This window comes from Drosophila gunungcola, chromosome 3R, assembly GCF_025200985.1.
Source record: "Drosophila gunungcola strain Sukarami chromosome 3R, Dgunungcola_SK_2, whole genome shotgun sequence".
Lineage (NCBI taxonomy): Eukaryota > Metazoa > Arthropoda > Insecta > Diptera > Drosophilidae > Drosophila > Drosophila gunungcola.
Window position 1 is genome coordinate 2073450 of NC_069139.1, and position 17725 is coordinate 2091174.

At 42.1% G+C, this 17725-nt stretch overlaps 1 protein-coding gene across 2 annotated transcripts in view; it reads left to right on the top strand.

The window, feature by feature from the left end:
• The first annotated feature begins 672 nt into the window (after positions 1–672).
• Positions 673–17725, top strand: part of LOC128252522 (titin) — a 36564-nt gene continuing 19511 nt past the window's right edge. The window contains exons 1-2 of one of the 2 annotated variants that reach the window (XM_052980298.1): positions 673–1084; positions 16766–16872. In XM_052980298.1, coding sequence (XP_052836258.1) covers positions 16779–16872 — 94 coding nt within the window. In that variant the 5' untranslated portion in view covers positions 673–1084; positions 16766–16778. Of the gene's footprint in view, positions 1085–16765; positions 16873–17725 lie in introns of those variants that run through there. The other variant, XM_052980299.1, reaches the window with a different exon arrangement.

Genomic DNA, 17725 nt, shown 5'->3' on the forward strand with positions numbered 1-17725 from the left:
AAAGTTGGCCAAGAACCGGTTGGCCCTTCAAACCATATTTGTCGTGTGTGCCTTGTTTAATTTAGACACCTGTACCATGGATTTTGACTAGGTTTACTCCAGAGTTTTTCCCTTTTTTTTGGTTTTTTTTCTTGGCTCAAACCGCAAACAGCCGCTTGATGGCCAACTGACTGAGTAGCAAAAGCAGCCAAAGCAGCATCATCATCATCATCATCTTCTTGGCCAATTCTTCCTCTTCTTCTTTGGCTGGCCATGACCACGAAGTTGCCAACGAAGACCAAGAACTTGCCGAGAGAGTCGAGTTTTTTTTGGACCAAAGTTACATGCTCGCCAACGCCGCTGCCGCCGTCGCAGTCGACGTCGCAGAAAGCCGGCTTCCAAGAGCAGCGACTGCGCTGCAGCAGCGACGCCGACATCGACGTTGGCAGAGCATGTAGCGAGATCCAATTGATGAGCTGTTTGCTCAGAGCATTTGAGTGTATTTGTTGTTGGTTCTTAGCCGCTCTCTTTCGCTCTCTCTTCGCTGCAAATTGTTGCTGCTGCTGTTGCTGCTGTTGCTGCTGCTGCTGCTGCCTCTGCCGTCGTCGCTGCCCGCTGCGCTGCCAGTACTTTTGATTTTCAAACAAAAAAAAAATCGCCGCGCTACGTAGGCTATATAAATAAGCAGCGAGAAGCTATTGGGTCCGAGTCTCTTTGAATTTTATGAAGCGGTTGTATCTTGGTGGTGCCCCAAGCAGCCGAAACGAACCGCCAACCGCCAACAGAACCTCTCCTCAGTTGGCCAAAACCATCACCGTTCTTTTGCCTTTTACCTCTCCAGTGGAACAGCGGATTACCTTTTGCCCTTAAAAACATAAAAAAAAAAACAAAAACTGTCAAGTGAAAATAAATTAATAACGAGTTGAACAAACCCATAAAGTGCGCGAAATGTTAAGCTACGTGTAAAAGCGATTTAAAGGATCCTATAACTCTGTGAGACACAAATCAAACATACAAATCGGGATAGAAAGTTAAAGCTAGTGATCCCATTGAATTCGGAGAGTTCTAAACGACGACAAATCGTTCTGTTACTTGAGTGAAAAAGGTGAGTTTCGACCAGCGACTGTCCTTTTGGCAGGATATTCCAGTATGTCTTGTCATAGAAGATTTACAAGAAAAGTTTGGTGTAATTCAAAGTGCTTCTTCAAAAATCTTTAAAATCGTCATACAACAAATATGATAAATTAAAAATATGTGAAAAACGCAGCTAAAAATTATTAATTTTTAATTTGAAAACCATAAATTCTTATAAATTCTAATTTTTAGCTTAAACATTTTTTTTTACTTTAAAGATTTGGAATTTACTAATATTCAACAAGCTGAGTTGATGTTCTTTAAATTATAAATTTATTCACATGTTTATAATAAAATTTTAAAATTATAATTCCTAAAATATATTTAATATTTTGACTTTTTATTTTAGGCCATCTTAAGAAACTACTTTATTTTAATAGTTTTAAAGACGTTTAAGTCATATTGATTTTATTTAAAACATTTGTGAGTATATGTGCAAAGTTAAAAAATTTTTTTTAGATATGTCAGATAAATATCCTTTTAACAAAAGGTGATCAATCGATTACTACCAATGATGACTAACATGGCCTTAGTAATTAAAAAAAAAAAAATACATCTCCAACTTCTATCGCTAGTAATAATAATTTACTTACGGGCAATTTAAACCGGTGTTATATGCACATGTGTAACGCGTTGCGCAATTGTTTAAAGCCCGATTCAATAATTATTCATTTCCGCAACATTTTCCCCCTTGTGGGGTTCTTGCCATCGATTGCGAAGTCCCCACAACTGGGGTGTCAACTCTTTCTAGGGCAAAAACCAGACCTCCCATTAAGGCCGTTTCACAAAGTGGACGGTCGGGGGGAGCCTGCATAAGCCGCTTTAATCTTTACGGCTGCCAATTAATAAAAATTAATTTGCTTACAACGAAATTAAAGCGAAAGCCAACCAGGCGTTAAAGTTATTCATTCATAAAAATAGGAGGTTCGGCTGCTGCTGCTGGTGCAAATTGCTGCCATTCAGTCGGTGGCTGGCTCATTCATCCACAACTCACTGGCTGCACCACTGCACCACTGCACCGCCACCGCACCACTGCACCGCTAACGTAACTGCCACGCGCCGCGGCCCAGACCCAGACTGCCTTTTGGCCTTTCGGTCTTTTGGTCTTTTGGCCACGGCCATTGTGCAAATAGTTTCCGCATGCACAGGCAAAAATGTGTTCTTTGCAGCAATCTATATTTAATAAAGAATTTTTTCTGCCCTCTTTATGCTTGTGCATATTAAAATAAGAATTCTTTGGCCAAGTTACTGGACAAATCTTTTTGTGCCACAGAATTTGTGAAGCTCGGATTTTGATTGTAAAATATCAATATAAGTCTGCTTCGCTTTTTTAGTTTAATTTGATTTAAAAATTAGTAAAGAAAAAGCCTCTCTTATTAAAATCTTTCCAGAGTTTGGATTTCTTAGGATAGATGTTAATTAAAGTTTCAAAAATTTCAGTAGTTTCTACCAGAACATTTTAAGAAGTTGCAATTCCTTTGGATTGATATGAATTACTTTTTTATCGATTTAGGTAACATTTTATCTTATCTAATTTTTAACTAAACCGATCTCTAAATGTACGTGAATATTTTCCCTGTGTGTTTTTGGGGTAATTTATAAAAAGCCTGCTCCTGGGTAAAATTTTGCAAAGAGTCAGCTCTAATTAGAATTTATGCCCACACCAACTGGCGCGGAGCTTTAAATGGCCAACAGGCCAGCAGCGTCGACATTTGTCAAACTCGTAAAAACTAAAATTGCCGGAATGTAAAAGCTTTTAGTTAGCCATAAATAATACAAACTATGAGCCCGACGAGACCGACCCCGTACAAACGAAAAAGCCCCATGAAATAAGAGCCAAAACGATATATTTATAGTAGTTACAAGTGCAGAGGGTTTTTGGTTTTGGTTTTGGTCCTGGTTCTCCTTTCTCCGTTCTCCTTTCAGCCGGGGGCTCAATAAAAAATGCAAATAAAACGCTGCCGCAATATGTGACCATCGGGCCCACTCCAATTGCCATCCTCCAACTGGCTGGCCAAACATTTTCAACCTGAAATGACTTTGAGTGTTATTTGGTTTGCCAGAGATTTCATTGGCAGCTGGCCAGAGAATTGGAGTCTGACATTTGAGGGCCCTGACCATGACTGGACTGCCCAGCAGCAGGTGTTTGGTTGTGGCTCCCTTTATTGTTTTTTTTTTCTTTTTTGCTATTTCTGGCCATGTAAAAGTGTCCTCTTGGTCGGAAATAGTGTGATTTATAGAGGATTTCTAGTGGGGAGGGTGGTGTGAGAACAGGGCCAAATTTGACATTGGGTTTGGTTTGTCTGCAGCGGCGCCAGCAGGAATACAGATTTATTGATGAGCCAACAGGAAACATGGCCAATACGAGTATCGGAAACGGAGTCTAGTTGTAGTTGCGGCTGTCGTTCTGTGGTTTCAGCATTTTTTCAGTACTTCAGTTTGCCAGAGATTCCATGGCCCATCTGCTGCAGCGTTTTAATTAAAAATGCCTGAAATGTCTTGCGCGGAGTCACTGGCATTGCCAATAATGACATAAATGCCTCGACTTAGGGCACTTTAAAGTCGTGTGGTTTCGGCTGCGGTTGGGGATTGAATAAAAAGCGGAGGCTTCACTTCCGCTGCCGCCGGGCCAGAAATATAAATATATATAGAATAGAAATAGAAAGATAGATAGGCAGAAAAACTTTGCTAGGAACTCCACTCCATCATCACTCAGGGGAGCCAAAACGAAAAGCTCGACACTTTGTTGCCAACGAAGTTCTTCGAGCTTATCGCCGGCGCACGCTGCGTATGCTTAACTTCATCCACCTGAGGGTTTGATGAACTGTAGCAGATCCGCAACTTTCCATAGTCACTTTCAATATCGCATTAATTTATGCCTTTGTCTAGATGCTTTCTTTGTGACTTTATATGTTATATGTGCACGAGTTGGGCTTCCTTCTTCGGCGAAAATTATCATAACAATTATTCGGCTTCTTGGGCTCTTTAACTTTTATGTTAATTTATTTTAATTTTCGTTTCATGGAAAGAGAGATTAAAGCAACTGCGGAGGACTGTGCAGAGAAAAAAGTCTTTAAAATATTTAATTGGCTTGGCAAGAAGCTACTATTTTAAGTTATGATGCGGGCATCGGGGCACACCTGAGCTCTGACATCAGCCGACCAGAACATCAAAACATCGAGGCATCAAAAAAAAAAAAAGATCACAAAGAAAGGAGACATCGAGAGAACATCCGACAAATTACATAATGATAGGCTGCTGGTCCAGGCTAATGTCTCATTGTTGGGCTCCCATTTTGCCGTTAGTCAGCAAGAAATACTGACTAATACTGACAGGAGGAGGCTCCTCCTCCATCACCATCAGCATCCACAGCGCATAATTTAATTAGACCCACTGTATGCAAATGATATGCTGCGCTAATTGAGTGAAAAGCTGTGCCAAAGCCTAATGAGCCGCGGCCGGGTCATGCATCTCGTATCTGCTATACTATATTATATCTTTCATCTCGTATCTGACGGATGCAAGCGTGACTGCCACACTGGGCTATCAGTTAATCCGATTACGAGCGTGTCTGTGAACCCATAACACACAAGAACAGGGCCTGTCAATGGCCAATACCATTGGATTATGGCCAGGGTTTATTGCCTTAAATATGCAGAAATTATGTCATACTCGTAGGGGTAGAAGTTGTTTAGAAACCAAACATAAATTTAATTAAAAAATATTTTTTTTTGTACAGATATCAAGTTTTTTTAACTCTTCGCTTAGAACTCAATCAAAAAATCGTATAACTTTTAATTGTTCCAGTGCCCAGCCAAACTGATTGATTTTATGTTTGAGTTCATTTTTAAAATTAGACAAATGACAAATGTCTAAACTAATGGTTTTTTCGCTGCCCCTGATAAATGTATTACTGTATATCAATCCATTAGCAGTTTTGAAATATTATCTATCCACTGGAGATAACCAAAGATGCATGTTCAAGAGACCGACAACAAATTAAATTGTGACGTTGGCTTATTTTTCATCGCCTATTTTCACCTTGGGCATTTTCTGCGCACAATTCAAAGGCACTTGAACAAAACCAAACCAAACTGAACATCATTCCCAGTGACTTTTTGTGTGATTTTAAAGTTTAATTGAGTAAATCGGTTTATGTGCGGCATTAGCATTGTGTGGCTCTGGCTCTTTCGTTTCCATGGACCCAAACACAAGCCCAAACTCGCCGGCAAAGAAAGTAAGCGCAACTAAGCACATTACGACTAAGCGACGACACTTGTCTCGCATTACGCCCAAGTAGCCAAGTGGCCAAGTAGCCAAGGTTAAATCGTGGTCTAGAACCATGGAGCACGGATCTATGGTGGCAAGAACTCAAGACTTTAAAGTGTGTCGTGGTGGGGCGCAAATTTCTCTAACCCAAATTGTTGTTGCCTACCGAAGTTAGTGAAGTTGCTGCTGCGATCTGGTTTGCAACCGATGCTTTCGAGCTTCAAGTTTCGAGTTCAATAGCCAAAGAAAGTGTCAGACGGTAGAAAGAAAAAGTGTGCGGAACCAAATGGCGACATAGATTCCGTTTCGGCCCACCTGGCGTATGCGTAATGCCTGTTATCAGCCGCATTTTGCCGCAAAGTGCATTTGGCTATGGCCTGTTAATGGCCATTTCGAGGGGGTTTAACCACAGGACGGCTATTAAAGCCATTCGCGAGGTCCATTATAAGCCCTAGCAGGCATTTTGGCATGGCTCTTAGCAGCTAGAAAATATACTTTTTGATTCAATTTCAAATGGCGCAAATAATGGCCAATGAGGCCATTTCGGAGTAGGGCCAATTCAATGCGGTCAAGGTGTCAACGCGCACGATGTTTGTCTACTGCACAAATTAAATGTGTTTTCGTTGCTTGTTATTATTATTATCTACTGCTGTTGGCCCGAAAACAGGTCCGAAAACAGTTAAGGGGCCAGCACAATTAAGCCAACGGAATATGGCCAGCCAAAATCAGGGCCCAAAGCCAATAAATTAATGCAATTACCCTCAGGCAACAAAGAAAAGAAAAACCGAAAACCAAATAGGTAAATAGGCAAATCAAGAGCCAAACATTTTTTCTCCATGCTCGAGAGATCGAGAAATTCTTTTCTTTTTTTATATGTGAGAAAATATGCGAAAAGTCGTCGCCTGCGTCAGCGATTCAAAAGCCCAAAGAAATCGCCAGACCAAAAAAAAATATAGAAAACAAGTTGTGAGCCCCGCGGGCTCAAAATAATAAAAAAAAAAAAAACAACAAGATGTGAAGATGTGTTTCTGCGTTTCTGAGTTTCGTGAATGAAATTAATTTCCATTGTATTGGCCAGTAAATAAGTAAGCCATAAAAGAATTACAGTTACGTTTTAAGGCGCCTGGGCGAAATATTGCAAATGGAAATGGCTGTGAGAAACATTCGATGGCGATGATATGGAGATTGATCGCTCGAATGGTCTATAAAATTGAGCTCATTATTGGGGGTCTACTATATGTGGATTTTTTTATTGCGGTTCAGGTTCACATAGAAACTGGCTGAAATCTATAATGAGCCGGTGGGGTTTTTATTGACATACAAATTCCGAATCACCAGCTTTCTGTAGAATTTGTTTTCTGTGTGTGTTTTTTTGTTTAATCAACGATCATACAGGAATTTCACTCGGCTTAGTCACATAATAAAGCGCGCGAATAAATATAAATCAGTTCAATTAAACGTTGTGTGTGCACATAATAAACAGTTTGACCACCCTTCTCCAATGACGACATTTGTTGGATTTTAATGGTCTGACACATGTATTTCTGGTTTTTCGAGGGGTCTTTCGTGTTTTTCTAGCTGCTTGGTGACCCAATTTCAATGTCTTGACTCTTGATTTCTTTTGATTTACACTCCGATTTCAATTCCGATTGTGTGCTTAAATGATCTTTTGCTAATCGTCCTCTCTGTTTTCTCTCCTTTCAGGTATGTAAACTAATTTCCTGATGACATTTTGTTCAGGTTCCTGAGCAAACCTGGCAAAAGGTAATTGAGACGACAGAAAGTATGCAATGATAAATTGGACTGCAAACAAATGGCTGCACTTTTTGTTCCGCCTGGGCTGCTTACTGCTTAACTGCTTCAATTTGCATAAATAAATAATTTAGCAGTGCATTCGTTTGGCGCTGAAACAATAAAAGTCAGCAAATTGAGTCGCAAAATGAAGCGAGGAAATTGAAAAGGGGCATGGAGTGTGGCACTCTGTCCTCTCATCTAATTTATGCAGCAGGCAAGCAATCAGAGCAACTTCTTTTTGTAGGACTGGGTACCGAGCTCGAGTTCGAGTCCTGGGTGGCCAGGCCAGGCCAGGCCACCAAGCAAGGTGCGTGACAAAAGGCCGGGCTTTGAGTCCGGGATGCAGCTGCTTTCATCCTTAGACATGGCGCTCATTATTGAAGAGGGCACATCCCTGTCGCATATTCCATATCCTTGTGGGGGAAATTCCGACGCTTCTGCATTGTTTTCCCTTTGCTACTTGACTTCATTGCCTTCAAGTGTCGGTGGTCGTCCCTCTCCTGTCCTTTTTTTTGCAACCCTTTTGCCATTTGAGCTGGAACTGAAGCTTCGACTTAAAGCCCAAACAGAGATCAGCTTCAACTGAGAGGCAAACAATACGATACGCTTTGCCTTCTAATTGAAATGCAAAATAAATGTTTTGCCATTTCCGAGTGGACAGGTCAGCGGTTGCAGTTGGCCAAACACAATGGCCCTGAAATTGATGGCAAAGTTAAAATTCGTGTTTTAAATGTCGCTGCATAATTTATGTGGAGTGGCAGTCGGCAGGCGGGAATTAAAATCCATATCTCGAGCAGTCAATTTGTTTTGCAAGTGCGCAGGGTTGAAAGAGCCCGCGAGACCAAAATCAATTTGAAGCCAATTTGCAGGCGATAATAAATTAAGTTAAAAATTTGGAAAAATTAATTTCTACTCAGCGAAGACTCCCCTCATTAGGGTTGAAGTTGGTTCCCCCACGAACACTCAAAAAACCATTTATAATACCTTAAAGTACAAGTTCATCATCATTTTTAAGGATTTAAGTTAGTCAAGAAAGTGAGTTTCTTTTTGAGAAATATTTCTATTATTTATTTGAGCACGTTTCAATAAAAAATACTTTTTAGTACATGTTTCCCATCATAATTAGGGATTCAAACTATTCAAGTAGTCTATTTCATTTAAATAAATATTTTTTTTTATTTATTAGAAAAAACTTCAGACGTTCTTATTTACAATTTTATCTTTTTTTCCAAGTGCACGTCTAATATCATCTACCCAGCACTCGGACAACAATTAATAAGAGATTTTCAAGTATTCGCTTCATTACAAAAAAATTACATTATTAAAGAAGTTGTGTTTCTTTTTGAGACCTTTATTCTGTTACATAGAATTTTATTATTTAAGGACTGTTTTTTTCCCAGTGCACTTTAAAGATCGTTTATGAAGCGGGAAGAGCAGAGCAGAGCAGAGCAGAGTCCGCTGTGGGCGCTTCTAATTAGGTATACGTGTGCTCGATGGCTCAGTCATTCCGTCAAGTGTTATGGCAACTATTTATATTTATACGAACATCATAATGCGGAAACTCTTACCCGATTACCCGAAATGCCTCGCAGTGGCGGTCGTTTCTAAGAACCCGCCTCGCTTAATAGGAACGAAAACTGGTTGGGGTTTAATAGCCCCCCACTGGCTTATTCTTCTGCCAGCGTAATAGCCGCGTTGACCAGCCATGAAATTCAATTTCGTTTTTGTTTTTGTTGTTTTGGGAACATTCTCAGAAGTGCGGAACGCGTGAGTTTTTACTTTACTTTACTGTACTATAGCTTAGTTTATGATGGGGCAGGGAGTCAAAGTGTAAAGTGCAGTTACCGTCGTACAAATTCCGGATCAAGATACACTGAAGTCCATACCCAAAAGAATCCGAAACTCTGAGAGATGTTTGCCAAGGCCTAGCTAGCACACCTGCATAACTTTTACCCAGCCAGCCACTTTCCATGGTGGTCTTTTAATAGGTTTTCATACCCTACCCGGAGAACACTTTCCTTTGTTACCGAACAAATAAACCTGGCCAAATAAAAGTGAAATTGCCAGGGCAAAAATTTGTTTTCTCAATGGGCAGTAGCCGTTGTAGTCCAAATCTCACGTTCATCTCTTAATGACGCCACATCATTTTAATTATTTGCCTGCACGTGAAGAAATGCCAGTGCGAAGAAAGGGCAATTTTTAAACATAATTATGTGGTTTTAATCCCTCCATTTTCAATCTGAGGCTCTGGTGACTCTGATAAATCGAATCCACTATATCTGCTGGCCTGGAGCACCTGCAAAATTGGTCTTGGAGGATTCCGGACTCCGATCTCAGGCTGCTCTGGGCGCCGTTTGCTCTCAAGTGGGAATGGGCCAGGGAATCGCCTTTTTGGCCAGGCTTTTCGGGATTTATTTGTGTGGAAATGAGCAGCTAACGGTATATGAATCATGACTTTGGCAGGCAGCATGATTTAAAACACTCACTCATATGCGGCGGCGGTTCTAGGAGTTTGGAGATTTGAGCTTAGAGTTTTGCAGCTGCAGTGTGAGTGCCATGACTTTATGCTGCAGTCTGGTCTGGTCTGCGCTGGTCTGTGCTGGTCTGGTCTGGGTTTTGCCGGCTGTTTGCGCATATTTTAGCACATTTTGCCCTGTCCAACGGGCTCCAAACTCCGACTCCAACTCCCAACTCCAAGCTCCTCGATCGGCATCGCGACGCGACTTTGTAGCGCGTAGGAAAACGTGCGATTTCAAGTTGACAGCACAGCTATGCCATGAACTCGGGCCCATCCTCTTCGGCCTGTCTGACTATGCCGTATGCCGTATGCCTTATGCCTAAGCCTATATCAGCTGGAAAAGGCAACGTTTTTCATTTTCTACATTTTAATGCAATTTTTAATTTATTTGTTTTGTCGAGGCAGAGGCAAAGACAGGGACTCCAGCTACAGCTCTCTATCGGTGGACAACGCATGTATATATAGTATGTGTATTCCCCATTGATTGGCATTTCCTGGTTGGCAGCCACAGCAGCAGCATTAGACTGCTGGCCAAGTCAAGTGAATTCCTCGAAGCGGGCTAAGACCAAGGATGAAGCCATGGTTTTTTCTTACCCCGTTCGGTACGACATGTGTATGAAATGCATTGACTTTTAGCCAGGCCAGTTCGCCGCTGGGCATTTGTAATTATCCAATAGCCAATATCCCATAGCCAATGAGTCACTCTGGAATGATGATCGATGCTGACTTGCAGATCGGGGAGTCGCAAAAAAAAAAACAATGCCCTAACCCAATGACATCACGGCTGGCGAAATAGAGTCGCATCCGGGCCATTCCCATGCCTGTCCATTGTGGTAGCTTCGCTCCTTATCTCGGCTCTAATTATGGCCAGCACTTCAATTGGTCGAAATTACATGGCCATGAGTAATCATGTTAACTCGATCCAAAAACGCGCCAAAAGCTCGCGCTCATTGATCCACTTTTCGCAAAATCTGCTTCCCAATCACGTAGCCAACAAAAAAAAGCTTTACGTTTACTTGGCTAACTGTTTTTGGCCCGGCTCTATTCAAATTGAACGCATATATTGCGGCTTTGGCATAATTAGAACCAGTTTGTTGGGATCGAAGGCGTTTGGATGGGCTATTTGCGGTAGCTCTTCCAAAAAAAATTATAATTTTAAGTATAATATTTACTGATTCACTTTTATTTATAGAAAAAGAAGTAGTAGTAGCTTTAAAAAAAAAATCTTTTATATTTAAATTTCTAGAGCTAATGGTATTCGGTGTTTTACCACCTTGTTTCAGCTCTCTTAAAAATCATAATTTATGGATAAAGTAGCTTACATAAGTGCAGTTATCTTCCAAACCATTTAGTTATGTATTGAAATTCCTAGAGCGTCTGTCATTCGATTTTTTACCACCTTGATTTGGCTGTTTCTTTGTTTTATGACTTAAATTATCAAATCGATTCAAACATTGCATAACAAACCAACCAGTCGACTGACACGTGAAGGCGTCGCTAAGTTTTTTGGTGGGTTTTTGGGGCCAAGAATGATGTGATGTGCTGCTCTCAAATTCATAATCACGTATGGTAAATCGCGTTGAAAAGTGACCCCGAAAAGTGGAGTGCCCCGAAGCGAAATGCCAAATGCCTAATTGTGATGTTGATTTTAATTAAGCAAATCCAAATCGCGAAAATAAAGGGGAAGCTCATTAGTCAGTGGCGAGCTAGAAATCGCATGCAGCTGCATTTTGCAGTTGCAGCAGCTCAGGGAAATCAGAACGCTTCTTCGGCAACAAACTTGACCCCAAGAAAAAGAGAAATTTGTGGCAAGCGAAAAAATGAGGCTCGAAACAAAATCAGCTCACGATCTTCCACAGTTTCTGTTGCTGTTGGTGATATTGCTGCTGTTGCTGTTGGTGTTGCTGCTGGGTCAGTCCACATATGGCTACTGGCTACTGGCTACTGACTACTGTCTACTGGTTGCATGCTGCATGCTGCTCCAGGCACTCGAGCACTCGGTAGCCAGCGTCATCAAGATTTGTCACAAATCAAGGCGGGCAGGCAACTAATCCAGTTCAAGTGTTGCCTCCGACATAGCGAAAATGGCAAATTGCCGTCGCGCTGCTGACGGTGGAATAGGAGTAGCTGTTGCCGGTTGCCAGTTGCTGTTGCCAGTTGTTGTTGCAAGTTGGCGTTGGCGTTGCAGCTCCCAGCCGCTCTACACTAACAAAAAAAAAACCCAAAAACCTAAGTTGGGTTTTAAGAAATAGATATCTTTTAACGGTAACTTTCTCTAAAAAGTAAATGAAACGTACAAAAGGTATTCTTTTAAGAAATGTATAAATGTATAAATGTATAAATGTATAAATGTATATATATATTCATGTATCTATTAATGAAAATATTTCTTACATATTTCTTAATCATGTGAATAATAAACCGTACAAAATATGTAAAACAAAAATAAAATATATGGCTTTACAAAAATCAAGGAAGATAAAGACTCAAACATCGAGTTAAAGTGGTTCCTCGAAATAGGAATCTATTTATGGATTTGTTAAGCTGTTCTTTTAATGCTAACAATCTAAAATGTAGGTCTAGTATTTTGTGAAGTGTAGCTGCAACTCTATGGAGTCGTGCTGGGCAGCTTCCGCATGCCGACAAGTGACTCAGACTCACAAGTCGGTCTCCAAAGAAGTTCGGTTTGGCGCGTTTGTTTGCTTGTTGGCCACTTGGCACCGTTATGTTTGCAGATCGTGAGCTTTATTAATCTCCTTCCGAAGCCCAAGCCCAAGCGACTTCAATTTGGCCGCTGAAGATGGTGCCGAAAGTGCCACAAGGTCAGTCGGATACTAAGGCCATGCTCAAATTTGCATGGGGTCGATGATTTGCATCTAACTATTTGGCCAGAACTATCTCTACATCCAGCATCGACTATCCACAATCCACTATCCAAACCTCATTTCTATCACACTTTCTGTAATTGCCAGTGCACAATTACCGGACATCGAGTGCCTGATGCAATGTCCAATTGCAAGGTCGCACATTCCCAAAGGCCAACTGCAAATTGTACTGCGGTTCAAGCCGCAACAATTTGGCCGACAATTGGCCACAACTATGCGATTGAGTGATAGTTAGAGGCGATGGCAATGGCGTTGGCAATAGTCACACACGTGTTAGGGTTCAGCACAGCATCATCAAAAGCTGCAAGATCTGCGGCAGCAACAGCAGATTTATGAGGATGACGTGCACAACGGGGAGAACTAAATGGTACACCTAGAACAAATTTGTAGAAATGCAAAAAAATAATAATTTTAAAAGCTTGACAATCCAAGTTAAAACCCTAAACATTAATATAACAATAATATATCAAGCATTTTTATGCTAAAAAATAATTTTGCTAGATAAAACTTCTACTTGTTGAAAATAGACCGTCAGAAACATTCCGGACACATAAGTTTACTTAAAGGGATTTACAAATATTTGAAAGATTAATAAATATTTATATTCCTTTTTTTTTGAGAAACGTTAATATAATATTTTTTTAAGTGCATAGAACAAAAGTAGTCCCAGTGAAATAAAAATAAGAAAAAAGAACTAAAAATGCAATTTGCAATTGCTGCTGCCGCTGGACCGTTAAATGTGTGGCACTGCTGCGATCAAAGAACACAAGACCAAATTAACGCCAGGCAGCAGCAACTGCTGCTGCTACAGAAATTACAATTGCAATTGCAATCGCAATCGTAATCGAAGAAGTGTAATGCGATAAGCTTGGTGGGATTGGACCATCGCCATCGCCATCAGCATCACCATCTCCCCATCTCCCCAGATGAACGCATGAGGTTGGGGTCAAAACGGCATTCTGACGGGAACTTGGACTGGGGATCGCAGGATCGGGTTCGCGTTCGCCTTTGGGTTCGGGTTCGAAAAGTCTGTGTGCTAAATGTCAATTTGATACCGGGCAGAATCCAATTAAAGCTGCAGCTAGCAGCTAGCATCTTGCATCTTGCAAATTGCAAATTGCCATCGATCTCTGGCTGCGATCTAGTCGATGTCGATGGGTCGTCGTTAGATGCGTGCGCCAAAGTGTATTTGTGTATTTGTGGGTCATGGTACAAATCTCGTGGAGACACGGACAGCGGACACGGACACGACAGCCAACACAAGATAGCTCTCTGACAAGAGACACCTTTTGATATGCTAACGAAGGCTTCTATTTTACAATTGCCATTGCCTTTGCCTTTGCCTTTTCCATTTCCCCGCTGAAAACTCGTGCCCCGACTGTCAAAATGCTGCCCATGGATGGGATGGTATGGTATGGTAAGGTTTGGTATGGTACGGAATGGCCTAGCTGGGAAATTTTCCCACCCTCCATTTGAGGCCGTCTGTCTGCCTTGGTAAAATGTAAATTTTCGTTTGTTTGCAGCTCCTCCGCCGAGTGCCACACATTTATATTAGAGCTGTGCAGTAGCAGCAACTGCAGCAGCAGCTGGGCCGCAATTTGTGCAACTGGGTAGATGGGTAGATGAGAAATGGGGAACGGGAACTCCACGCATGTGCAACTGGCTACCCTTTTCCGGGCATTTCGACCTGGCCAAGTAGGAGTTGCCCAGTTTTTCCTCTTCCCTATGCAGATCAACGCAGCTTTAAACCTGAATAAATTTTTCATAACGCACATGGCCGTGCTATTGTTGGTTTTGGTAGATAAAGATGAAGATGCATTGCTCGCCTTGCCCTTGCCAGCCAGCCAGCCATTCAGCCTTCTTCCGAAAATCTTGCAAATTTCCCATGACCGATATACGCCCCTGGCCAAGTTGGCCAAGTTAACAAGCGCCTGCCTAGTTTTGGGTAAAAGTTTCTAACTCCCCAGTGTGTGCAGCTCTTTTGGCCACTTCATTCACAAATTGAATTTGTGTCACACACACTCACACTCGCTCTGCGGGTTAGGTTACTATACTATACTCCTCTTGCAGCTGGTGACCACCCCTTTATTTGGTCTTAACCCAAATACTGAGAGCTGCAGAAATACGAAAGAATAAAAATTGTTTACCATTTAGCCATGGCGGAATAATTACCGCAACAAGTTGCTGCTTGCTGTTTGTTGTTTGCTGTTTGCCAGTTGCTAGTTGCTGCCTGGCAGCAACATGTTGCTCGTGTGTTGCTAATAGCTTTAGAACAAGTGCCATTTTGGCCGGCAACTAATAGCCAGTTTGTGTCGCTTCCGTTGTCAGTCATCATCATCATCATTATCATCATCATCATTATGATCTTTGGCATCGCAGCAGTGCAGTGTGAGATTATCATTATTGTTATTGTCGCTCGTCATGTCAACTCGTCATCAACATGCGGCGTTCTCCGACTGAAATGTCAAGACGAGACGAGGAATCATCCAACATTCAGCAACTAGCAACTAGCAACTGGCGACCAGCAACATCAAGCATCCCAGCTCCATGGAGCAATCTTTCAACCTGACCGAGGCGGCTTCGTGTGTTGCATGCCCCCCCTGTTACTTGTTATTTCTGCTGCTGCTGCTGCTGCTGCTGCTGCTGTTGTTGCCACGGCACGCAGCCATGCTATTTGTGGCTCCCGGGGCAGCCCCTTCCTGCTGCCTTTCTGCCTGCATTTTAATGAGCACAATTCGCGCATTTATGATGAGCCCCACAGCCCGAGCCGACGAGCATTAGCCGATTTTTATTTGCCTGTTTCGTTAGCTAGCCGAGCAGCCGCAGGGGGAGATCGAAGCGACTCAGGTTTCAAAAAGGAAAAGGAAGGGGAACTGGATGTAAAAACCCCCAAACCAAAGAGGAAACCAGATGGTTCCGCACTATGGGGTTCTGAACTAAACGGATCCATAAACGCGCTTAAAAAAAACATATTATTTATACATTTTTTAAGGAGGTCATACTGGTAATAAACGAAAACCAATTTAATTTGACATATTAATAATAACCAAAAGAGGAGTAAAACTTCAATTTTGTGGCATCAAGTTTGATATATGTACTTCCCTCTTACCAGAAATCCCCAGTTGAACTTATCGCCGTAGACAATCCAGGGATTAATTTCAACACTCTACCATTTCCGATCCCATTGTCCTTAGGTGGAAGTTTTATTGCTTTATGGAATGTATAAAATTGGATAACATATCCACCCAGACACGCCCCCAAAAAGCCAGGCACACAGCCACCACCACCCCTCACCTTTTGAAAGCGAAAACCTTTTGGGGGAGCAACCCCTCGTTGGAATCACGTGTTGCATCTCCTGGGACTTGATTAAAGTAACATAAAGCTAATAAAAGCCGACAAGCAAAACTGGGCTAATAAATGAAAATATGAAGCGTATGTGTGGCCATTACAGGGCGACAATAAAATAAGTCCGATTTAGTTGGCCAGTTGTCAACCGATAAGCCGTGATATGTGGCGGTTGCCGCCTGCTAATTATAACGATGGCATCGCAGGGGGGAATACGAAGTAGTAGGAGGGGCTGTTGTCCAATTTATGGAAGTTTTCTTTTGCGTGCGCCTGACATTTTCAATCAGCAAGCGGAAAAAACCTGGTCTTCTGACCTCTACAGATGAAATGAGATGAGATGAGACGAGGAAGTTGCTGGAGGGTTGGGCATGTCAGGGAAAATTGCACATCTGTCAAATCGGCAAACAAGTGATTTCCGCAAACAATTGAAGAAAAACAGCCAGTCAGGACCAAAAACGAACGAAAGGACATTTGAGGAGGGGTGCCACTAGTGGTGGTTTTGGTATTTTGGTGGCTCACATGTCAACTCTCCCATCCGCCCTGAAATTTCTGCCGCTGTCCTGTTTGTGCACGTAAATTGCTTTTGTGAGACCATTGAAAAAATTTTGAAAAACCAAAAAAAAAAAAAAAGAAAGAAAAGGAAAGGAAAGGAAAGGAAGAAAAGGCGTCATGCGCCCTGTCATGCTTTTTTAATGAAGTGCCAGTCGTTTAAGGAACATATTGCCCCGACCGATTTGATTGTTATTTAAGGGTTAAACGGGCTGTCCGCAAGAATATGCTGTTCTGTTCCCTTTGTTATCACGTATTAAAAATCAACTCTCGCATTCCCTCTCCATTGCAGTTACAACCACAAGATGACAAGAAGACGTTCGAGTCCGCCGGGACTCGAGGAGCTGCTCTATCTGGCGCTCGTCCTGCTGGCCATGGCCCTGATACCCACACAAGCCGGTAAGTGGTTTATTATGTCAACATAAATTATGTTTAGCCAGCTCTGAGTACCGAGTACTTAGCCTGCATCTGGCCGGGTTTGTCTATTCCGATTATTTTGCCATAAATCGCTGGCAAATCCATGGGTTTTTCGGGCTAATTAAAGGCATTGTGGCAAATTGCCATCAGCTGGCAACAGCTGCCGTTTTCACTTGTCCAGGGTCAGGGGTCACTCAGACACTCTATTACCAAAAGTCTGTTGCATTTTCGGGGGGAAGGAGGAGGCCGAAACCTAATTAAGAGCGGCTTTACTCAGGGGTGTCCCAAATTCAATTGTGTCATGCCCTTCCCTTTTAAATTGAAATCGAGTGGAACTCGGCTCATAATTAAAAGCAAGTGCTAATGGCCTCGACCATCATTATCATTGCCCATCTGCATCTGCATCGGCATCGGTAACTGCATGTGCATCTGTACCAAAAGTGACCAATGTGTTAACTTTCACATTTACCCGGGCAATAAAAGGTGTCTTCCTGGTCTCATGGGCGTGTTCGATTTAACGACTTGGTTAAACAGAACTTACAGTCAAATAAACCCAAAAAAAGCGAGGATAGAGGAGACTTTTCCACGGGCTGGGCCGCTAGGAATATCGGTCAACGAATGCCAAAACCGAAACGTAGTTACTGCCACTCGACGAGCTAACCACCAATCATCCGGTCCATAACCGTAGAAGGCCCACAGCCAGAGCCATTGTTTAATGGTCTTTCAATAAACAGGCAATGCTGGAGCTGCGAGTTTCAAACTCCAAACTCTGACTGACTGATTTGGCCCAGTCAAAACGATAGGCGACAATAGTCGGCTCGTTGACCCACATTCA